Raw genomic sequence first — 24,709 nt, forward strand, 5'->3', positions numbered from 1 at the left:
AGATTTTTGTTAAGATTAATGGATAAATATATCTAAAGCCCAAGAACCATGTCTTGCACATATGAGCAGTTATTTTTATTATTTTTATTTTATATTTTTATTATTTCTTCTAAGTAAACATGCTATCCCAGGTTCTCCATACTCTTAGTGGGGCATTTGCTTTGTGCTCTGAAGGGTTTGTACTGATTCAGTTGTTCCTTTTCATCCCAGAACAATTTGTGAGGAAGGTAGGGTTGGTCAGGGTTGTTGTCTGTGATGGAGAAGCAAAGTAATATTCCTGGGAACATTTGAGGATGGGTCTTGTCAGGCCCTATCAGGTCTCCAGAGCCTCTTTCACAGCTGACCCCTATCTGGAGGCTCTGCACTACTCCAGGGTCAACCCTGACCTTGGACAGGAGACATTGAAACAGCTCTTGTCCAACATGCTGGTCATCAAGGAGTCACCTCACAAATAGACTGTCTTGACTCTCTATGCTGTGCCTAGGCCCCCTCTCTGTAGTCTTCCTGTCTCTTGATTATTTCACTCTTGCTCTTGCCTGATCCTACTCTTGTTGCCACTCCTAACCCCACATCTTCCTAAATACTATTCGGTGACTTGGGCTCTACTATTGATCACTAAATTCCCAAATTCCTCCTACCTCCATGCCTAAAATTCTAAGCATTTTTGCTCATATGTTTTAGGTCACTCTGTTCCTTACTCTGGACACTTTCCTACCTCCTGTAAAACTGCTTCTTCCACTGTTTTCTGTGGAATATGTTGGTCTTCCTATGACATTGGATTTTCTTCCAGTATCTAAAGCAGCATGTCCTCTTGTTCTCCCAACTTTTCCTGGTCCTGTTGTTTCATTTGAGAGGATAGGGCAGAAATGCTAGGTGTTTACCAAAAGTCATTTCTTTTACACCCTGAGAATGCAGTTAGACTACATTTCACCCTCCCTTACAGTTAGGTTAGGCCATGTGACTGAATTTTAATTGAAGGAGTGTGGGTAGAAAAGATGTCCAACCCTCATCTAATCCTCCATACTTTCTCTTTCTTCTCTCTACTGGCAAGATATTGAAGTTCTAACAGAGGACTTCAAAGCTATAAAAGAAGACAGAGTCATAGGCTACAAGGAGCCTGGATCCCTGAATGACCACATGGAAGGCTGCTATTGACCAGGAATTGGACTTTGTGTGAATGAGAAGTAAACTTTTATTTTGTTAAGTTACTGAGATGATGATGATGTTATAGCATTGAGTTTACCGTATTTCATACAATGGGCCTGTCTAAATTATATTCTCAGCTATTCTCTAATTTCCCTGACTGGTTTTGCTGCAACTATATAGGCAGGCCTGATCTGATTGTCTTTCAGAGAAAAATAACTCAAATGCATATCTTTGATCTCATAAACATCAGGCTTTATCTAATATCATTGTATACAACTTTTCCATATACCTTAAAGAATCCTCTAAGAATAGTGATTCTTAGATTATATCCCTTTGAAAATCTAATGGAAAATATAGATCATCTCCCAGAAAAAAAAGCCCACATATACAAGGACACCCCAAATTTCTGAGAATTCTCAGATCCCTGAGGCCCACCCCAAGGTTTCAGTATCAGAATCTCTGCTCTAGGAGTAAATAATAAATAAAACTAAGCTTAAGACCAGTCTTCTTAAACTTGGCTGTCCTCCCTTCAGTGTTGTTAAAAAAACATTCATTGGTTAATTTAGCTGTGAAATGAGTTCATAACAGCAGCTTAATGTTTCTGCTTTTATAGTTTACTATTTAATTTTGCCTTTTACTACATGGGTTTTTCTGACCTGCTATGTAGTTTTTGCTCAGGGAGGAAATACATTTGAGACAGGACACATTTTTGTGGCAAAGATCCTTTCAGGTCTCTCCTACCTTCAAATTTCCCTTTCCTGCTATTTAATAGGGAGGCAACATTCCCAGAGTTTGCCTGCAAAACAGAATCTTTGTGAAATGAAGATAAAGATTTGGAGGACAGGATTTACTTGGAGGCAGTTTGTTTATGTGCTTAACAACAACTGATAGAGAGTTGTGGTTAGGAGCTCCTAACATAGGGTAATCACGTGAAATTATATCTGAATACACTCTTATTTGTGCAGTGGAGTATTTCAGAAGAGAGAAAATTCTATGTTCAAATAAGCAGATTGAATGGCCTCAGTTCTAATGAAACATTTATAATAATTACCATCCATTTTTCTCTTTGCATTTGAAAGTTTGTTTTTTCTTGTATTAAGACATACTGTACAAAGAGAGAAGTAGAGAGGCGAGAAAGGAAACATGGGTAAAAGAAAGAAGGCTTGATTAGATGATTTGAAAACATTATGAAAATCAAGGTCTCCAAATTGGATTCTGGGCTTTGCTCTTAGTAACAACAATGTACTTCTCCCTGTGCAGCTGAACAATTGAAAATGAGATGTGTTTTGTACTTTAAGAAAACTGAATGTCAATACTAGGACATACAGCTGGATGAGTTAGACAGAACCATGATCGTTGTGACTAGATGGGTTACCAGATGTTGGGGTTTCCTAGAAAGAAGAATATCTCTTGCCCTAGCCAGTTTGGCTTAGTGCAGTGGTTCTCAACCTTGGCTGCACATTAGAATCGCCTGGGAATCTTTTTAAAATCCTGGTTTCTGGGCCTTATCCTCTGGAAATTCTGTTTGTTTGTTATGGGGTGGGGCCACAACATTAGTAACAAAGAAACAGAATTTCCAGAGGATAAGGCCCAGAAATCAGGATTTTAAAAAGATTCCCAGGTGATTCTAATGTGCAGCCAAGGTTGAGAACCACTGGCTTAGTGGATAGAGCATCAGCTTGTGGACTGAAGGGTTCTGGGTTTGACTGCAGTCAAAGGCACATGCCCACGTTGTGCGTTTGATCCCCAGTGTGGGGCGTGCAGGAGGCAGCCAATCAATGATTCTCTCTCATCACTAATGTTTCTATCTCTCTCTCTCCCTCTCCCTTCCTCTCTGCAATCAATAAAAAAAAAAAAATCTCCCGCCTCCAAGTTTCTAAAGTGTAAAAATGTGTTCTGTGCTATTAATAGCTCAAGCCAGCCAAATGTATGAACAAAGTAGATGCCTACCTGTGGATGGGATTTGAGGGACAGCAAAGGACTCACTTGACTGGAAACAGGACCAAAAAATACACATTTGTCATCCTTTTCACTTTGTTCTTTAAGATGTATTATTAATTAATCAAGTAATTCATGGGCACTTTATTGTTTTCTAAGAGTTAAACCTACCCTGATCAGTGCGGCTCAGCAGTTAGAGCATCAGCCCATGCACTGAAGGGTCTTGGGTTCGATTCCCGGTCAAGGGCACATACCTGGATTGTGGTTCTGTCCCTGGCCCTGGTCAGCGCACATGTGGAAGGCAACCAATTGATATGTTGCTCTCACATCGATGTTTTCCTCTCTCACCTGTTCCCTCTCTCACTCTTCCAGTCTCTCTAAAAATCAATGGAAAAAATATCCTTGGGTGAGGAGTAACAACAACAACAACAAATAAAAAACAAAAGCGTCAAACTATAAGAGGTAACAAGTTAATGAAGTAACTTACAAATCAGTAATTTGGCATAGAGGGTATTGCTAATTGTTAGAACGTGACAGAACTGGCAAGTAAGCTGTCACTAAAGGTGAGTGTGGTGGGAGAAATGAAATATGAAATGCTGAGAAGAAGACAGTCTCAGATGAACATCCCATGAAGGCGATTGGAAAAGGTAGCAGGGAACTGACAAAACCACTAGCTGGCTGAAAGTTTGTAGAGTTAAGCAAGAAAAGAGCTTGCTCTGGGGTTGGAGTGTAGTCAAAGACAAACTTTGTGCCATTCCTTAGTTTTGCCAAGGACCAGCTTGGAATGCAACTTTGCTTGTGTAGAATAGTTGGGACCAATGATACAGCTTTGGAAACAAGATCTAGTCCTGTGGGTAGAGGCATTTCAATGGAGGGAGAGGAAATCAGACCTCAAAACCAGACATGGGGTGAGTTCTAATTCAACCACTAATCATCTGTGTGCCCATGAGCCAGTCACCTGCCTCTTAGTGTGATGGCTCCTTACAGTGCCAAGACCACTCTAGGCACATGACAAGTCACTGAATACGAGTGTCCATTTCCTGGAAAACATGTTTATTAGTCCAGGCTTTGGTGATGTCATTTCATCTTAAATGCTGTACAGAAGTGTGTGATTTAAAGGAAGTGGCTAGAAGAGACAAAGCTTGCTTTTGAGCTCTTGTTTTTTTTAAAAATATATTTTATTGATTTTTTACAGAGAGGAAGGGAGATAGAGAGTTAGAAACATCGATGAGAGAGAAACATCGATCAGCTGCCTCCTGCACATCTCCCACTGGGGATATGCCCGCAACCAAGGTACTGCCCTTGACCGGAATCAAACCTGGGACCTTTCAGTCCGCAGGCCGACGCTCTATCCACTGAGCCAAACCGGTTAGGGCTGAGCTCTTGTTTTGACAAAGTTTCCAGGCGGTATTTCTAGAATAACAGCCTCCTCTGTTTGGTGCTGCTGGAACACGGTGGTGCCGATTCACAGACTGGAAGCTCTGAGCTGACTGGGTGAGCTCAGAGACAGGGCAGGGCAAAAGAAAATCCTGGGGACCAAATACTACACAGCCTGGAAACATTTTCTTGTGATAAACTTAGCTTAAGTTACCAAGCATTCTTCTTACTGCATAAAACAATGGCCTTTTCCCACTTTGGGGGGAAATCTTAGACCCTAAAGCTAATGAAAAACAGTGGTGCCTCAGAAGAGAAACCCCACTGTAGGCAGCTGCTGGTAATGTTATTACTGAAACAGAAGTCTGTATTTGGCAGAGCTTCTTAACCTTGAATGTGCATGTGACTTTCCCAGGGATCTTGGCATGAGTCAGATTCAATTTTGGTACGGGAACCTAGAGTCTGCATTCCTCAGCCCTCCGGGGGATGCTGATGCTACTGGTCCATGGGCAGCAGGAGGGTATATAGACCTGAATGGAGGAAGGAGATTACTCTCCGTGTAGCAAGCCAAAGGTTGGTTTATTTGTTTGTTTTTCTTGAAACCTTGTGCTATACAATAAGAGCCTCCCATAATTTCTGTCCATCTTGTCACCTGTGGAACAACACAATGGAAAGAGCAAGGTGTAGCTTGTGAACAGCACACACCTTAATAAAAGAAAGCTCCAGAGGGAGAACCCTCTACGCTGCACTGTAGTGCTCCCTGGAGTAGGTATCAAGTGACATCATCTTAATTACCCATGGAAAAGACTGACCACTTCCAGCAAACAATTACTTCTTGATCAATACCCCTGTCTCCTTAAATACACTTTCTGGCCATTTATAACCAAATATCTGATATACCTTCCCGATTAGGAGAACCCCTTCTTAGCTTTCACTTCTCAGCAGCAGCCCCAACCCACACCACACACAAAAGCATCTACATTGAGCTGTTGTGAATTGTTTGGAACGGCTCCTTATTTGTTATGCTTCACTGAGTTTTAACTACAGGTGGAGAAATGAGAAGGGAACACAACTTCCCTTCTGGCAACTTCTTTTATGCTTGTGGGTAAAACCTCGACTTAGGGGAAGGGAAGAGGGTTGTCTCATGCCCTCTCTTAGGCATCTTCTTGACCTCGGCTGCCTGCCCCTCTCCACACTTCACAGGCCCTGCTCACTTCTCTTTTGGTTGTGGCCTAGAGAACTCACGGACTGCTGTCTGGGTTAGGAGGGCAGTGCAGCTCTCACTTCTGCTCTTGGTTCTCTTTTACTTCTTACCACACTGTAGGGAGCGGCTATACGGTTAAGCCTTGGACCGACCTGTTGGCAAAGCCACAAACAAGTCCCAGCTTAGAGGGCATAGCCCTCTTAGCATAATTAAGCTTGACCATATGACCCTCCCTAGATCCTATCTGGGTAGCTAATGGGCTGTGGGAGGTACAGCAAGTGCTGCCAAAACAAGTGAAACTCACAAGAACATTGTAACTATGGTGACCACTACCTTGTATACCTCAGGCTATAAAATAAAGGCTCAGCTTGCTGTCTGGGTCTCTCCCTGTAGCCTCAGCCAGGCACAGGAGATCCACCCAGGGGTGGGCAAACTTTTTGACTCGAGGGCCACAATGGGTTCTTAAATTGGACCGGAGGGCCGGAACAAAAGCATGGATGGAGTGTTTGTGTGAACTAATATAAATTCAAAGTAAACATCATTACATAAAAGGGTACGGTCTTTTTGTTTGTTTTATTCATTTCAATAATATTATGCTAAGATAAATATGCCGGATCCGGCCCATAGGCCGTAGTTTGCCCACGGCTGACCTAGACCCAGCCTATTCTCTTTGTCTGTCTTTTTTACATCCTTAGCCGCCCCCCCACCCCCCTACCTCAGGCATGCCGAACCCTTGGCTGTGCTGGCACCGCACACCACACTGAGTTGAAAATTTTTGTGTGTGAGTGCAGTAGGGTCAAATAGTGTTCCCCCTCAAGTCTTCTAAGAATGGGATGTTATTTGGAAATATAATCATTGTAGATGTAATTACTTAAGATGAGGTCACACTCAATTAGGATGAGCCCTAAATCCAATTATTGATGTCCTTATAAGAGAAAAGGACGTGCAAGAGAAAAGGACACTCAGATACTCAGAAAAGACACACAGAGGAGAAGGCCATGTGACAATGGAGGCAGAGATTGGAATGATGCAGTTACAAGCCAAGCGATGCCAAAGGTGGCCATGATAGAAGCTAGACAAAGACAAGGAAGGACTGTCCCCTGGAGTCTCCTCACCAGCTGCCTGAAATGCTGTCTTTTTATTTATTTATTTATTTATCCTTATTGTTGAAAGTATTACAGATGTCCACCCCCCCCCCAACTCTCCTGTGACCCCCTTCTCCTTGCTCCTGCCCCTTTTTCAGGCCTTCACTGCACTATTGTCTGTATCCATGAATTATGCATATATGCATATAAATTCTTTGGTTAATCTCTTCCCGCCTCCACCCTACCCCCGCTCCCCTCCACTTTCCTCCCCTCTGAGATTCATCAGTCTGTTGCGTGCTTCCATGTCTCTGGATCTATTTTTTTTGTCAGTAAAAAAGAAAGATTTATTACCGTTTGAGACAACATGGAGGGACCTGGAGATTATTATGCTAAGATAAATATGCCAGTCAGAGAAAGACAAATATCACAGATCTCACTTATATGTGGAATCTAATGAACAAAATAAACTGAAATTCCCAGTCTTATTGTTAGTCCTTAAGGGTTCTTCTCTTAAGAAGTAGAGTATTTTCATTTAGCTAAGGTGTCACGTTGCTTGGGAGGTTAACACATTAGTTACCTAGTTCCTTGCTACTCAAAGTGATGTTCTGGACCAGCAGACCTCAGAACCAACCCCAGGTGTAATGAGTCTGTATCCACATTTAAATCAAATTTTCCAATGATGTATATGCACATTAAAGCTTGAGAAAGACAGAGCTACAGGGATTTGTCCACCAGGACGCAAGCTTCAGGAGGGCAGGGACCTTGGCTATTTTGTCCACTCTTGGTCTGGTACAGCATGCAGTAATCCATGCTGAGTGATAGATTTGATTATTAAAGAAAGTTAAACATGTCATACAATAGGATCAACAGGGCTTTCTTTGGGTGCCACTAAGGCAGAATCATATTGTGGACATATTTTTGTTAATGTAGCATGATATTTATATGTGCTGTATTAACGTGACTTAGATTGCTTGGCACATGCTATGTTCCAATATGTATAATTTGTATTTCTTTAATACTTTATAAAATACTTTTTTATATCTTTATTTAATCTGTACAATGTGCAAGGACTCAACTCTATGAATCAGAAGAACATGGGTATCTGCAGTTAATACCTAGGCAAACACAAGATTGAAAGATCTGTGGAAAGACTGATAGTGAGTTAAATGCCAAACTAGAATGTGCACTCATAATGCCCAAGTTTCTAGACCACTGGCTAGCCACCTACTATGAAGGCTCCTGTTTAGAACTTAGCATTGTATAATGCTAATGATGTTCAAACTTCTGCAGTTGAACATGAAGAAAATTATTTTATAGGTAATAAAACATTTTTTATTTAAAGGCATTTCCCTTAGTTTTATATATTACTACTTTTTGTTTTGAGTAACTAATTAATGTCTACTATAAAACCTTCAAATAAACATTGACAGTATAGACCTATAAAGATTTCATGAAATAAAATATATATATAAGAGACTAAGTGACCATCCAACCGTTCGACCATCTGTCCGGTAGCTATGACACACAATGACTACCAGGGGGCAGGCGCTGTTGTGACTTGGCAGCTGCAGTTCTCGGGTGACACACCTGGAACCAGAGAAGGGAGCCCGATTCGGGGTACATCACCCGAGCACTGCCCTCTCGCAATCTGGGACCCCTCAGGGGATGTTGGAGAGCCGGTTTCTGCCCCGATCCTTGCAGGCAAGCCGGGGGACCCCACTGGTGAACGAATCTGTGCACCAGGCCTCTAGTTTAAAATAAAATCACACTGGGTATTCATCAGACAGCTAACACAAAATTGCTGTACCTTTTACAGCTCTGTATCTTGGTGAGCTGGAGGGAGGACATTCTATTTTATGGAACTGTCACTTTGTTTTTGCTTGAGAAAATAAACCTTCATTTCTTTTTGATGACACCCTCAATAATCTCCGATCATGTAATTTATTTCTCAGTTTACCAGAAGATATTTGTAGTGAAGTGAACCTCAGAGATGGATGTTTAGGATGTTATGACACTAGAGGCAAAGTAGATAAGAGGCCTTTGCAAGGAATTCATGACAATGTGATAATGTTTTATAAATGATTCTTTCCTCATCTATTTTTATATAGGCATGTCATTAGATGTATTCAACTATCTTGTTCGATAGATTTTATTGTTTAAATCTAAGGACTGAGAACTGTTTTTTAGTTGTCTTCATAGCCCTCAGAATTCAGTGAATGACAGTGCTTTGCATTTGATATGAGTTCCACAATATTTGTTTAGTTGTATTACTCAACTGTATTGTGAGACCCCGTGTTTCCATCTCTAGGTAACCCCCTGAAAACCGAAAGTAATAATGACAAACGCTGAACTTAATCAAGATTCTTAAAACTACCTTCAAATAGATTGAAATAGGGGTGTTATTAATCTGCAAATTTAACTTCTATAAAGTCTGCCCTTTGAGTGAGCACCTTACATGGCATCCCAGTACATTTCCTCCTTGGAGTTTTCCTCATCTCTCTACTTTTGTCACAGTAGAAAGCATACATTTGAACATGGTGAGTGAATCATGCACCACACACTTGGATGTGTGTTATTCCAGATCTGAGTGACAAATGTAAGCAAAGTTTTACCTGAAGAGACCTGGAGAGAAAAAACTATGATATCCATATATTAAGTACCAGGTGCTATCCTGAATCCTTTATAACTTGTAAATAACAAACTTTGTTATTGCTGCCTCCCATTTACATAAGGACAGATGAGAAAACTGAGACAAAAAACTATTGAGTAACTCTCCCAAGCTCGTGAGTGGCAAGGCTGGGACTGGAACTCAGACTGTCTGGGATGCGTTCAATTTGGGAGCTTTGTTGCTACTAGGACAAAGTGACTTAGAAATATGGATTTTTAAAAATGGTCTAAGATATCTTAATTTCAGATTAAAAAGCAAAAATGCCAATTCACCTCAGCAGGTGGAGGCTGAGATTCCTCTTGGCTTTTTTTTTTTTTTTTAATATATTTTATTGATTTTTTACAGAGAGGAAAGGAGAGAGATAGAGAGTTAGAAACATCGATGAGAGAGAAACATTGATCAGCTGACTCCTGCACATCTCCTACTGGGGATATGCCCGCAACCCAGGTACATGCCCTTGACCGGAATCGAACCTGGGACCTTTCAGTCCGCAGGCCGACGCTCTATCCACTGAGCCAAACCGGTTTCGGCTCCTCTTGGCTTTTGTGTCTCCTGAAGGGATGGCACATCAGCTGCCTCCCCAAAGCCATTACATTATGGCCCTGCCTGTATTCTGCATCATCTTTTTTTTCTTTTTGCTGCTACACAGAGCTGACTGTAATAGAATGTGCAGGGAATAAGTAGTCCTCCAGCCCTCTCAGCTGAAGAGTGGTCAGTGGTGCAATGAAAAGGGAACATTCAATGGCAACTGCTATTCAGACACACTGGCTCCATTATAATTCAATATCTCTATACTCCATTGCACACTCACTGGCAACAGTCTAGTTTCTGTTACCATATATATGATCCCCCTTTACCCATTTGCCCTCCCCTCAGCCTCCTTTCCCTCTGGTAACCACCATTCTGTTATCCGTATCTACTAGTTTTCGGTATTTTGTTATTGTTTTGTTTTATATTTCACATAGGAGTTAAATAATTCAGTTTTGTTCTTTTTTTTTTTTTTGCCTGACATATTTCACTTAGCATGATATCCTCCAGATCTATTCATGTAGTTGCAAAAGGCATTATTTCTTTTTTTCTTGTGGTAGAGTGATATTCTATTCTATCATTATATTATTCTATTGTATCACATCTTCTCTATCCATTCATCTGTAGATGGATACTTATGTTGTTTCCATAGGTTGGCTATTGTAAATAATGCTGCAGTGAATCTATGGGTACATATATCTTTTTGAATCAGTGTTTTCATATTCTTTGGATAAATATCCAGAAGAAGAATTGCTGGATTATATGGTAGTTCTATTCTTAATTTTTTGAGGAACCTCCATATTGCTTTTCATAATGGCTGTAGCAATTTACAGTTCTGCCAACAGTACACAGAGTTTCCCTTTTCTCCACATGATCTCCAACATTTCTTGTCTTTTTTATAGTAGCCATTCTAACATGATATTTGATTGTGGTTTTACCTTGCATTTCCCTGATGATTAGTGACATTAAACATCTTATCATATATCTATCTGTGTGTCTTCCTTTGAAACGTGTCTATTTTTCGAAAGAGCCCATTTTTTAAATCAGATTGTTAGTTTTTTGTTGTTGTTGAGTTGTATGAGTTATTTATATATTTTAGACATTAACTTCTTATCGGAAATATTGGCAAATATCTTCTCCCATTCAGTAGGCTGCCTTTTGTTTGGTTGACGGTTTCCTTCACAGTGCAGAAGCTTTTTAGTTTGATGTACTCCCTCATGTTTATTTTTGTTGTTGTTTCCCTTGCTTTTGGAGTCAAATTCACAAAAACCCACTGGGACCAATGTCGAGAAGCTTAGTGCCTATATTTTCTTCTGTGTATTTTATTGCTTTAGGTCTTACATTCAGGTCTTTAATCCATTTTGAGTTAATTTTTGTGTATAATGTAACACAGTGGTTTAGTTTCATTCTTTTGCATGTAGCAGTCTAGTTTTCCAAATTGATGTAAGGGACTGTCATTTGTATATTTTTGATTCCTTTGCTGTAAATTAGTTGCCCATATTTGTGTAGGGTTTATTTCTGGGCTATCAAGTCTTGTGCATTGGTCTGCGTGTCTATTTTTCTGCCAATGTCATTCTGTTTAGATTACTATAGCTTTGTAGTACAGTTTGAGATCGGGGAGTCCTATACTAACTTTACGTGTGCTGCAGTTTTACTTTCCAGCACTGCAGTGTAATTTAATTTATTTACAAATTTTCAGACCATACTGGAACCTAGAAACAATCTATGAGTAACAGGAATCAAACTTTTATCTGAAGATTATCTATGGTGAAGGGAGGTTAATAGTGAATGGGATCCAGTTGGAAACACACTCTCACTTACTTGCTGAATGATTTTAGGCAAGTTATTAATCTTTGTAAGCCCCAGTTTCCTCATGTGCAAAATGGAGATAATTATAGTATTGGCCTCAAAGGGTTTTTCTTTTAACATTTTATTTTAAAATAATTGATTCACAAGAAGTTGCAAGAATAGTATAGTGAGGTCCCAAGTATCCATTACCTACCTTACCCCAATGGTGACTTCTTACATAACTATAGTGTATTATCAAAATCAGGAAATTGATTGGCACAATACAATGAACAAGACTGCAGTTCTTACACAAATTTCATGTGTTTTTGCCTTCACTTGTTTTAGGGGTAGGTCTTTGTGTATAATTCTATGGAATTTTATCACATGTACATATTTGCATAACCACTACAATCAAAATACAATATGTGAATTAAGTGAAGCATTTAAAGTGCTTAGCATAAGAGGTAGCATACAGAAAGAACCACAGTGGGGCCTTGACTTACGAGTGTCCTGACTAACGAGTTTTTCGAGATACGAGCTGTCTCAGCCAATTTTTTGCTTTGAGTTGTGAGCTAAAATTCGGGTTATGAGCCAGCTTCAGATACCCCACCGCTAGTTGGCGCAGCGAACGTCACAGTGAACGCCACAACATCAGCTCAGCATCACATGTCTCACTCGTTCACTTTAATGATTTGACATACGAGTAATTTGAGTTACAAGCTCGGTCACGGAACGAATTAAACTCGTAAGTCAAGGCCCCACTGTAATTGAGTTACCTATTATGATTATTAGTTAGATGAAATGAAATGATCTTACTTATTCAATGCTTTCTAATTTCATGAGGTACTTGGTTCATTGACATAAATGGTGTTTTAGAAGCTAGAAGCAAGGTTAAAATGTTTTTTCCTGTATTTTATTATGCTTTGACATCTTGAGGCCTTGCAGAGCTAGAGAGGGGCTGCCCCTCCCAGGGCTGGCTAATTCCTACAGATAGCAAACAACTTGTCTGTAAAATGCCTTTGATATGCAAACCATACCCCCCATCCGCCTGGTTTCATCAGGTTCCTGAAGTAATTTTCCACACCCACCTACTCCTCAGTTATAAATCTCCATTTGTTCTTGTTGTATTGAGAGTTGAGTCCAATCTCTCTCTTCTATTGCAATAGTTTTGACAGCTACACCTATTACAATAGTCCTGAATAAAATCTTCCTTTCCATGTTAACAAGTGGTAAAATAATTTTGTCCTTAACAAACCTCAGACCCAGTCTATTCTAGACAGCAACTAATGTGCGCTTCCCAGAAGTAAAAAAGCCTTGACAGGGTTCTTCTTCCTTGATTGCCTGGGGTGGAGCTGTGAGGGGACCAAATGAACAAAGTATTGTTCCAGTATTCCTGCCATTTCTTACATCAAGAACAAAGAGAAGAAATTCCATTCTTCGATACAGTAACATTGGTATATAGGACAACTTCATCAGAGTTAAAGTAATAGACCACAATATGCCAGAAATCATTTCATTTATCCAATAAAGTTAACATAAATGAGAATTCTAAGATGGGAACATACTTTTCAGATAAATGATTGCTCCCAGAGCCCTGTGCTTTTCTGAAGCACTTATCTCACTATGTCCCCATCGCCCCTCTCTGAGCCTGGGCCCCTCCGGGGCAGGGACAAGGTGAGGATGAAGAGTTGCCCCCCACAGGATCTGTATGATCACAACCGCTAAACCAGCGGTTCTCAGCCTGTGGGTCGCGACCCCTTCGGGGGTCGAACGACCCTTTCAGAGGGGTCGCCTAAGACCATCGGAAAACACATATATAATTACATATTGTTTTTGTGATTAATCACTATGCTTTAATTATGTTCAATTTGTAACAATGAAATAGGGGGGTCACCACAACATGAGGAACTGTATTAAAGGGTCGCGGCATTAGGAAGGTTGAGAACCACTGCTCTAGACAATATTTTTGTCTTCTTGGATATATAACACCTACCAGAAGTTAGTTCTTGAGCCAGGAACCTTTGGGAAATAGCAATGCTTTATTGCCACCTTCTGGTCAAAATGTGTTTTGTGTTGTGTATTTTTTTCCTGCTGTCATTTGGTTTCAGTAAAAAGGATTTGAGAGAAGTTAAGTCTATCATACCAGCAATCCCAAGTGGCAACCAACACAGATAGACTATAACTCTTGAGAAATTTTCCAAGGATGTGCATGCATATAATATGTCTATATCACACAAATGAATACTATTCTGAATATGTTCAGATATAAAGACAAATAACTATAACTTCCACTTCCACAGGTTTTTTATTATTAGTTTACAGAGTGCTTTTACACTTGGTTATTCTATTGACTTGAGAGGCGATAGTAGGGATGATTAATGGAATAATGTTTATTTCAATCTCGTAAGAAGATAGGGGATTATTAATGAGCCCTTAAATTTCCTTACAGATATTTCATCCTATTAATCTTTTTAACTTTCTTAGAATGATTCCATATATTCACTGCAAACTTACCATGTGCCAGGTTCTAAAATTAACACGTTACACACATTATTGCTTTTAATCTTTCCATCGTCCTACGTGAAGGGTACTATCATTTAATCTCCATTTTACAGATGAGGGAACAGACACAGAGTGCTCAAGGAACTTGCCCAAAGTCACACAGCTAGTACAGTAGGTCCTTTCCTTTCACTGTTGTCTTGTTATAACGTTGACGAGGAAAAAATCAATTCCTGGCCAAGGGCCCCTGTCTGTGCCGAGTTTGCACATTCTCCCCAGGGGTGTGGGTTTTCTCTGGGGGAACTCCAGATTTTTTCCACATCCTAAAGACATGCACATGAAGTAAACTCGTGTGTCCAATTGTCCCCTCTGAGTGAGTGGCCCTGCGATGGAAGGGTGTCCTGTGGAGGGTGGGTTCCCACCTTGTGCCCTGAGCTGCCAGGATAGGATCTGGCAACTTGTGATCCTGAACTGGGATCAGCAGGTTGGAAAATCATTATCTTTCTTAAATGTGTATATAGCTCAGATTTATTTCAATGTTTGATGTTGAAATGATTTGGGTCTTTATTTAGGGGTTTGGTGATATTTTTGTGACTAGAAATATGCCCTAAGAACTTAACTCTTGTTTATATCAATCAGCCTAGGGTAAAATTGGTTTTGCTGTATATCATTTTGATAAAAGTTGCAGTTTCCAAGAACCTATGGACAACATGAAGTGAGGACTTATTGTATGCAGCAGATCTGAGATCTAGTGAACCTGTCTCTATATAAAAGTTATTTTACTACTCCAAACACGTCTCAGTTGCATTTAAACCATTTCACTAATTTATCAAGTTAATTCTATACTATTTGATGCCCTCTGTAATCCTAATGAGCTACATAAGCATTCAACTTTGTCTTTCTCTTCTAGGTTTTTGGCATATATTGATGAATCTTAATTTGTTTATCACTACTTTATACATTTAATCCCAAACATATGATGATAATAAAGAAGTCATTAGTCTCACAAACGTTTTGTCATTTTTCTTCTGGAGAATGGTCCAACAAAATAACACCATGACTTTGGTGAGTAACTATTCATTCATCGCAGTCTCACATTAAATTCTCATAAACAAAGTGAGGTGAGAAGGATCTATATTTCAATAAATGATAGAGTCATGTCCAGGACCTTATTGAAACAATGACAAGGTAAAAATGTACTCCTGGCATTCTAATGTTTCCTTTGGTAAATTTTAATTTTCTTTCTTATAGTCTTAGATATTTTTAATTATTACAGGAAAATTGTCAATACCTATTGCTCTATCTTGGGAGACAAGAGGAGGGAGGCAAGGAGAAGACTTCTCCAGCATCAAGATAGATTCATTCAGCAACCTCATCCCAAATACCAATGTGAGATGTTTCCCACACCCACTCCATTGGAGGTCTCCGTCCTTTCTTTCCTATGGGTTCATGGGTGTCTTGGGAGTATTGTATGCATTAGGTAACAAAGTGGGGTAACGGGGGTGATCTGCAGGTTTTCCTAGGCAACCCGCAGAGGAGGATGCTGAAGGCATGAAGTACTCATTGACCACTTCAGGGCAGATATCAGAATCCCCTGGTGCAGGTGATGAAGATATTCCTTCGGATGAAAGCAGGGTAAACTACTTTCTGATGGCTCAGTTTTAAAACAGTTCCTAGGCCCTGCTAAATAGCCCTCGTGGTGGTCCTTTCTACCTGTGCAATGCACACTCTCCTCTTGAGCAACATTTCCTGGCTCCCACCCCTGGCTTCCTCTTTCCTCCATTCTCTAGTTTCCTCCTGGTCTTAGCTAAAACCTGTCCTTCCTTTTAGCTCCTTGCCATCTCTAAAAGGATAGTTCTTTCTCTTCCTAAATCCTAGTCTTGCGTTCCTTCATGATAGACTGCCCCCCTGGGGGTGGAAGTGTAGGAAAATTCAATATTGTAATTTTTTACTCGTTATACAATCATAAAATGAGGGTGCAAAATGTGAGTATTCTGTTGCGGGCAGAGAATAGGGGTCTGCCTGGTTTCTTTTGGCTTCCTTGCTTTATCATCATGAAGGTGTTTTAGTGTTACACCGACCCATTCTTTCCTTGGGTCTCTAGGGGAAGGAAACAGGTAATGGTCAATTGACTAAAAGTAATATGGAGCAATAAATCAGAACTATTGAAATGCTATGGCTCCCCAGATATTCTTGTGTGACATCAAACAGTAGGATCAAATAAGAGAGAGTTGGCTACCCATTGTCTTCAACATAAATTATGACAGGTAAATTTTCATTAATTATAGAATTGATGATATTCTAAAAGAAGTTGGATATAAATCAGGTTTTATTTAATTGACAATAATCCTCTGTTATGGAATATGGTAATATATCAGGTACTTGGACTCCAGCCTGCTGAAACTCACAGGTTTCTGGAATGGCTATAGATCAGGTTAAGTATCAGTTAGTTATTGCTACATACAAAATACTCTCAACTCAGTGGCTTCCAACAAACATCATTTGTTATTTCTCCCAAATCAAGGGCGAACTGGGGGGCTGGCTGATCTCCACTATCAGTTAGTTATTGCTAACTGCCTGTGGGTTTCCTGGGGCTCCTGCTCTAGGCTGACTTACCTTGATTAGATCTGTTCCATGTGTCATTTATCCTCCTTCTGAGACCAGCAGACATGCTTGGGTATGTCTTTCTCATGGAAATGTCAGGAATCCAAGAAAGCAAGCATAAATACTAACAGCTCTTGAGACCTAGGCTAGGAACTAGTCTACTGTTTTTGGCAATCACCTCACTCAACTGGCCAAAGCACATCAAATGGTCAAACTCAGATTCAAAAGTGGAGGGGAGATTCTGCCTCTTTAGGGAAAGAAACTACAACGTCACATGGTAAAGGATGTGGATACAGGATGAATAAAGAATTAGGGCAATTATATGATTTCCACAGCTATCTACTAGCTATAATAAAAAAAACACCAAAAATTAAATGAGCTGTAGGATTTAGTTGATTCATTGCCTGGAAGAAAAGAGCTCTATTATTGTGACATATATAGACAAAATCATAAAATTAAGGGGAAAGAGAGGGAAAGAGACAAGTTAGAAAACAAAGAAAGGGGAGGAGAGGGGCAGACAGCAGTGATGGTAAAAATCAGAGGACACTGGAGCAGTCCCTGCAGCACACATGTACTGTGAAGATATAATAATGATGTCAGAAACTACCTTTCTAACTTGAACCATTATTTTAAAACAGATTTCACATAAAAATCCAAATTTCTGGCTTTTCTGGAAAAACTGGAAGCTCTGCAACACTGGGTCCACTCCTACATGGTCCTTCAGTTCTCCAGAACTCAGTCGTGGGCTGTTAACTGTTCTATCCATTCATTTACTTTACCTCCTCAGCCCTTGAGGCCATTTGTGTTTGCTTTATACAGTACTAGTTCTATTAGTTTCTGTTTCTTAAGTTTTAGATGGGTTTCTGGAATACTCATTACTTACTGAACATCTGTAATGATGCCCTACAGGCACCTCAAACTCAGTATTACCAGCAAAATAAAAATTAAAGCATCCTGCCCTCCCCCATGCAGCATACTCTCCTCCAATAGTTCCTACCTCCTTTGTCCAAGCTAGAAACCTATCCATTACTTTGACTTTTTCCCCTGTGTCAAATATACTAGAAAATATGACTTTATTCACAATAAAACAACAGAGTACCCAAGAAATAAACTAAGGAAGAATGCCTAAGACCTTTGTCATGAAAAGTATTAGAACCCTATTAAAGTACAAACAAGAATGAATAAATGGAACAAAAAAAGAATGTATGTGGATAGACGCTTCCCCCCCCACCTCTTCTTTTTGGATGGGATATCTTAACATAGTAAAGTTTTATGTTAATTCTTCCCAAAGAAAGCTATACAATTCAATGAAATCTTAATAAAAATCCCATTGGATTGTTTGAGGAACTCAACAAACTCATTCCAATATTTATATGGAAAACAGGGGTTCATGAATAAATCAATTTTGAAAAGTAAAAGCAGAGTAGCAACTTTTCCCACCAGATATTAATATATACTACAAACCCAAAGTGATGAAAATAGAATGGTTCTGCTTAGGAACAGACTAATATACAAACAAAACAGAATAGAGAGCTCAGAAATAGACCCATACATATATGGGAATTTGATAGATGATAAAGGTGGTACTACAAAGGGATGTAAAGGAGATGGTCTGAAGAAAACTAGGTCATTATGTGGAAAAATACATCTGAATCCCTCCAGTTGGAGTGGAGAACTAAATGTGAAAGTTAAAATTATGATGTTATAGAAGAAAATATGACATAGGATGGGAAAAGACTTTATGAATAAGGTTTAAAAGCCCAAATCATAAAGCATATGAAATAAAATGAAGTTAAATAAAAAAATTAAGGATTTCTGTTCAATAAAAAAAACTACAGACAAAATTATCAGATATATAACAGATTGAGAGTAGATATCTGTAAAGGATTAGTATCTAGTTTATAGAAAGAACTGCCAAAAAAAACAAAAAAACAAACCACACATCTGCCAAGAAATAGGCAAAAAGATATAAATAGGCAATTCACAGAAGTGAAAGTCCAAATAGCCATTTCAACAAATAAATGAAATCCTCTGGTAATCAGAAAAGTGCAAATTAAAACAACAATGAAATACCTCTTTACATTCACAAAAATGGCAAAAAATACAAGAGTGACTAACATTATGTATTAGGATGTGGAGGACACAGAACTCCTGTGCACTGTTGGTGAGAGGGTAAAGGTATACAGCCATTCTGGAAAACCATCAAGTGGAACATAGTGAAATCAAATGTTTGCCCTATAAACCAAAAATCACATTCCTTGCTACCTATCCCAAAAATATGAGTGCACAGGTCAATAAAATGGCACGAACAGGGCTCGCTTTTTCATTGTGCTATTGATTGTGTTAATAGAGAATTGGAGATAACTTAGATGTTGACAACTAGTGGACTAAATAATATGTGGTATACGTATATCTTGAAATACTATGCAGCGCTTAGTATATTATTAATTACTAATATTATAACTAATAAAATTAATATTAATTTTTAAAACATTTTAATCAAATACTATTTATGTAAAAGAAATAGACATGAAACATTTTATAAGGACAGATTTATATTTAAGGACATAAACCACACAGTGAGAGTGGGTATTCATCTAGACAGAAAGGAGGTAATGGGACTGATGAATAGAGATATAGAGCTACAGTAAAACAAAAACCACCTCCACCCCCCAAACAGAAGGGCCGTCCATGGGCCCATGTTGTTGATGTTCTGTGAACAAAGGAGTATGATTAAGTACAAAATAATAACTAAAAATACAAATTACAAAATCAAAAAATAGTGAATAACGTCAAGAGGTATGCTTCGCAAGGGCAAAAGCCTGAGACCTAAGGCTGCGACCTTCTCTGCTACTCCAGGTCTTCCTTAGCTACGTTCCCACACCCTCACGGACCGCCCTGCCCCCAACAGTCGGCGGGAAGTGCGCATGCGCACGGTGAGGCCCTTCCCGCTCCCCGTCGCTTCTCTTCCGGCTTCGGCCACGCCCACCGCGGGCGCTGTCGTTTCCGGTTCAGCTCAGGAACAGCCAGCCGAAACGCTTTGGGCCTTCGCTTCTTAGGTCCTCCCACTTCTCTAAACGCTCCCGCGACTGCCTCGGTCGCTGGGGAAGGTATTTACCAATAAAGTTTTACTATTTCAAAGCCGGGCGGATTGGGCTGGGTCCAACCGCCTTCCCCTGGCAGTTCCTCTCGGCTTCTGGCTTCGAGCTTCAGGCCGTCATGGCCAGGGGCCGCCGAGGCCGGGCGGGTTTGAGGCCGCCTTTCGCTGCCCACGCACTCGCGTGGCTCCTGGGGCCGCCGGCGTCCGCCTCGGTCTGAGCGCAGCCCCTCGGCGCCCACGGGCCGCCTCGCGCCGGACCCCATGGCGTCCGAGGCGCCGTCTCCTTCGTTGTCTCCATCGCCACCCGCCTCCCCTGAGCCGGAGCTGGCCCAGCTGAGGCGGAAGGTGGAGAAGTTGGAACGCGAGCTGCGGAGCTGCAAGCGGCAGGTGCGGGAGGTGGAGAAGCTTTTGCACCACACGGAGCGGCTGTACCAGAGCGCCGAGAGCAACAACCAGGAGCTCCGCACCCAGGTGCGCGGTCCGCCGGCCCTGCGCCCCGCCCCGCCCCGCCCCGCCCTGGCCTTCGAAGCCACTGAGTCCCCTAGCACTTGAAAGAAATAAAAGTTCAGTGCGATTAAAATTCCACGTGCATTTGGAGCAAACCTAAGAGTTCCGGTTACTCGGTTTAGATAAGCGCGCGAGCAGAAGTTCCGGCTGGTGTGCACTGAACTTCGTTCTCGGCGTTGCCCGCTGGCAGCAGGCACATGGAGTACCTTCCAGGTCACCTTTGGGGTTTCTTAAAGCGCCGGACTGTCATCAGAATCCCCCCTGTCACTAGATGTGCGAACTGACCCTGACCCTCGGTTGCCCATGAAAAAGAATGCTAGCACCGTCCAGGTGCAGGTTCAATCCATTCATTCCGGGCGTTTATCATTTTGAGTTTTCTGTTGGAAGTAGGGAAGATAGAACTTCCTTTGCTAGAGACCGAGCAGCTAACTTCATTTTTATAAAATACATTAAGGACAGATATTTAAACTGTCACACTTAAAAAAAAAAACTTTTAAAGAGGAGCATAATGCTTTTTTCCAACTTGATTTGTTTGGCGGTTGCACCGTGTCCTGATAAGTTATTTTCACATAATTATTAATTTCAATTAAACTGTTGTCTAGTCCTTTGTAATATATGGGGTACCATTGCTAAAACCACATAGGTGGTCTGAACCCTAAAATGTCATCAAACTTTGATATGCCTTATTATCAAATGATCTATGAAAAGAACTGCTGAGTTGCAATGACTTGGTGTGCCCATTGCATAGTTATTGACATGATGCTATTATAGAAAATTCGGATTTGTTTATTCAACTAGTTTTTGAACACCTGTCATGTTTAAGGACTGTGCTAGGAAACTACAAATATTGTTAAAAAAGCTTGGGGGGAGGGGAGCAAAATATGACAGCCTTTTAAAAAAACTTTTTATAATTTCCAATTGTTCAAATAATGCCTGCTTTAGAGAGAGATCCTGAAAAACAAATAAACGTGTTTGCTAACCGTTGAAGAGCCAGCATGTGGGTTATTCGTGTTAATTTAAGAGCGGTCTCACATGAAACATTGAAATGGATGGAAAGTCTTGACTCTACTGGCGATAGTCATTACCCCTTACTCTCCTAATCAGCCTCCCCTGGTGGTGGTAGAGTTTGGCTGTTAACTGTCACCCCAAATTACTAAGTATTTTATCTAGAGCAGTAAAAATTGGGTTGAGAATTGAGGGTGAACTGTTAAAAAACATCAGATGCACAGGCTTTGGAGGCAGTATAAACTTGTGCAATTACTTTGTCTCCAGATTTCTCACATATAAGATGGGGATTAGGAAAACTAATTTGTGAGATGGTAGTAAGAATTAATAAAGATGTTACCCAAAGTGACAAATATAGTGCCTAGCACGTAGCAGATACTAAAGAAATGATCTAGCTGACAGTAACAGTGGTGGTGGCAGAGCAGAGCAGAGCCGAGACTGGTCACGCAATCCGTAGTCTAGGGTGAAAATTTAAGAAGGCACTGACTCGGGTATAGACACACTGCTTGGGGGAAGCTGAGGCGGAGTGCCTTCTTAATTTGCTACCTAGGTGCCTTGCTTGATTCGCCCTAGTTCCAGCCCAGGTTGTATGAGCAGATCTGATCATTTATGAAGTGCCTAGATCATATATAATCAGTTTTTTATATGTTTTTATTGATCTCAGAGGAAGGGAGAGGGAGAGTAGAAACATCAGTGATGAGAGAATCGTTGATCACCTGCCTCCTGCACGCTCCCTACTGGGGATTGAGCCCACAACCTGGGCTTGTGCCTTAACCTCCGGGTCATAGGTTGACATGCAACCACTGAGCCATACCAGCTGGACTATATATAATCAGTTTTATCCCCTTTCTCTTTTTAAGCTTTATGTATTATTAAAGAAATAGTTAGAAGCTTGTTTTTTAGTTTCTTTCAGGCCTGTAATAGACATCTCACCCTTAAATATTGTCTGAGGTGTATTGAGGAGGCTGCTCCTCATTGCTTATGGCTGTTTCTGCACTCTGTTGCTCTAGCTTTGGCAGTCAGTGAGGCACAGGGAGGATGGATGCCCCTCTGAGGCAGTCACTTCTCTTTTCTTCTGCTGCAGTATTGAGTCATAAGACTACAATTTAAAGGAAAATCATACATTAAAGTACTTTTTAAATTAAATGCATGAGAATTAATGGTTTTTCCCCCTTAATTCTTTAGAGAGAACTGCTGACCAATTAAAATATTAGTATAAAAACATTCTTATTTTTTTGAAATAAAGGATTCTGCTCATAAAGTCCTATTAATTTAGTCTATTTGATTTTCAAAGGGGATATTTTGAGGTTTAGCAAGAGAATATAAGAATAAAAAGCATTTCCCTCTGCAAATGTAAAAGATGAAAGAAAGTAAATGATAGTATTTTCAGTTTTTCTGAAAAGGAAACTGCCTACTATTGGTACTTAAGTTATGCCAAGAAAAAAATAATTATTGTAATTTCAAGAGAATGGTGTGCATGTTTTTAGATGGCTATATGATTTCTTTTTCCTAAAGCCTTGTTTTCTTTTAGGTAGAAGAGCTCAGTAAAATACTCTATTGTGGGAGAAAGGAAGATAATAAGAAGTCTGACGTAGAAGTACAAACAGAGAACCACCCTCCTTGGTCAATCTCAGGTATTTAGTTGATATTGGAGATATCCTAACATTCATCACATTCAAATCATGCTAATATGTAATTTTCACTAAATTTAAAATAGACAAATGTCTAGATAGAGGACTGTTACAAGGTTGTCTTCTTTCCATATGATTACATATTTCATTTTCAGATAATCGATTTGCTCTTCTGATGCAAAAGTAGAAATGCATTGCATTCCTGTAAATACACAGGATTACTACTGTGTCTTTAGTGGTTACATTCACTGAGTAACTTCTGCGGTGCTGTGAGCCGTTTACTCTCATATCTGGTCTTCCGTGTGACCAGGTGCATGTGCTTTCTTGTTGATGCATTCCACTTAATGTTGTGTTCGGTGACAGTCTCTTAAGCCTTTGTGGGGATGGTGAGCCCACAACCATGACCTCATCAGTGGAATTATGTTGTGAGGCAAAATAACTGAGTAACTGAGTTGTAATAAATAGGGATCAAAAGTTATTTTTCCATTAAGTTTGTCTTAGTTTATTCAGCATATAATTTAGTTAAATTGCTAAACACAGCAATAGCATTAATACTACATATCTGCATGATAATATATTTTTTTAAAAGTCAGCATCATGAGAGATATTTGACAGAGAAATCAACCTTTGACATGTCTTTATTCCATTGACGTTTGATAGGCAATGATATTAACCTTTGTGGTTAGAAATTGTTAAGAGTTGCTAATTTTTTTTGACAGAATACAACTTACTTACCTATTTTCTTTTTTAGTCTTGCTATGAAAAATAAAAATCTGCTTACCTTTTTAAATTTTTTTAGCTTGACAGCTAGAGTACTTAAAGTGACATTAGAATCAAAGATAAAAGCATCTGCAAATTTATCTGCACTATCAATTTTAATCTGTTAAAATGTGTACAATTATAAAAATATGGTTTGCAGTGTGTACTATTTTGTGTTCAGTGCCAATATTTTCGAATTCTAAGTCTTTTTTTATATACACTATGCTAATATGTATCACAATTTGTTTTTGCTGTAGATTATTATTACCAGACATACTATAAGGATCTTAGTCTTCCAAATAAAGTGACAGAACTTTCAGTTCAGCAAGATCAGGATATCGAAGCTTCTGCTTATAATTTTAAAGACCAGTCACAAGTAGAAAATGATGTGTATGCTGGTACTGATGTAACGGAAAAGGTTGAATGTGGACAAGAGGACCATTTTGCCTTAAATTCACAGGTAATAAAATGCTACTACTACTGATGCCCAAGAACTTGTCCTTCCTTATTGTTATTATGCAAATTGCCTTCTTTGGTCCATGACAACATATACAAGGGTTGTAAATATTCTGTGTATAATTATGCAGAATATTACACTTTTAGAGAAACAAAAATTGCTCATATATTTGTTTCCTACTTTGTTGTGTTCTAAAATCTGGTGGTGTACATAAACTAAAACAAAGAAAATTTGTCATATTTTGGCTCAATCAAAAAATTTTGTGCAACTACCACAGTAACTTTGTTGACAACAATTTTTTTTTAAAATTCTCACCCAAGAATATGTTTTTATTGATCTTTTTGAGAGAGAGAGAGAGAGAGAGAGAGAAAGAGAGAAAGAAAGAGAGAAACGGGGATGGAGCGGAAGGAGAGAAA

General features: G+C 39.7%; 1 protein-coding gene across 2 annotated transcripts in view; it reads left to right on the forward strand.

Annotated features, from left to right (window-relative positions):
* The first annotated feature begins 19,381 nt into the window (after window positions 1-19,381).
* Window positions 19,382-24,709, forward strand: part of AGGF1 (angiogenic factor with G-patch and FHA domains 1) — a 62,371-nt gene continuing 57,043 nt past the window's right edge. For both annotated transcript variants that reach the window (XM_081090169.1, XM_081090168.1), the window contains exons 1-3: window positions 19,382-20,405; window positions 22,978-23,080; window positions 24,094-24,296. In XM_081090169.1, coding sequence (XP_080946295.1) covers window positions 20,196-20,405; window positions 22,978-23,080; window positions 24,094-24,296 — 516 coding nt within the window. In that variant the 5' untranslated portion in view covers window positions 19,382-20,195. The remainder of the gene's footprint in view (window positions 20,406-22,977; window positions 23,081-24,093; window positions 24,297-24,709) is intronic.

The sequence above is a fragment of the Myotis nattereri genome (assembly GCF_964212035.1).
Source record: "Myotis nattereri genome assembly, chromosome: 4".
Classification (NCBI taxonomy): Eukaryota; Metazoa; Chordata; class Mammalia; order Chiroptera; family Vespertilionidae; genus Myotis; species Myotis nattereri.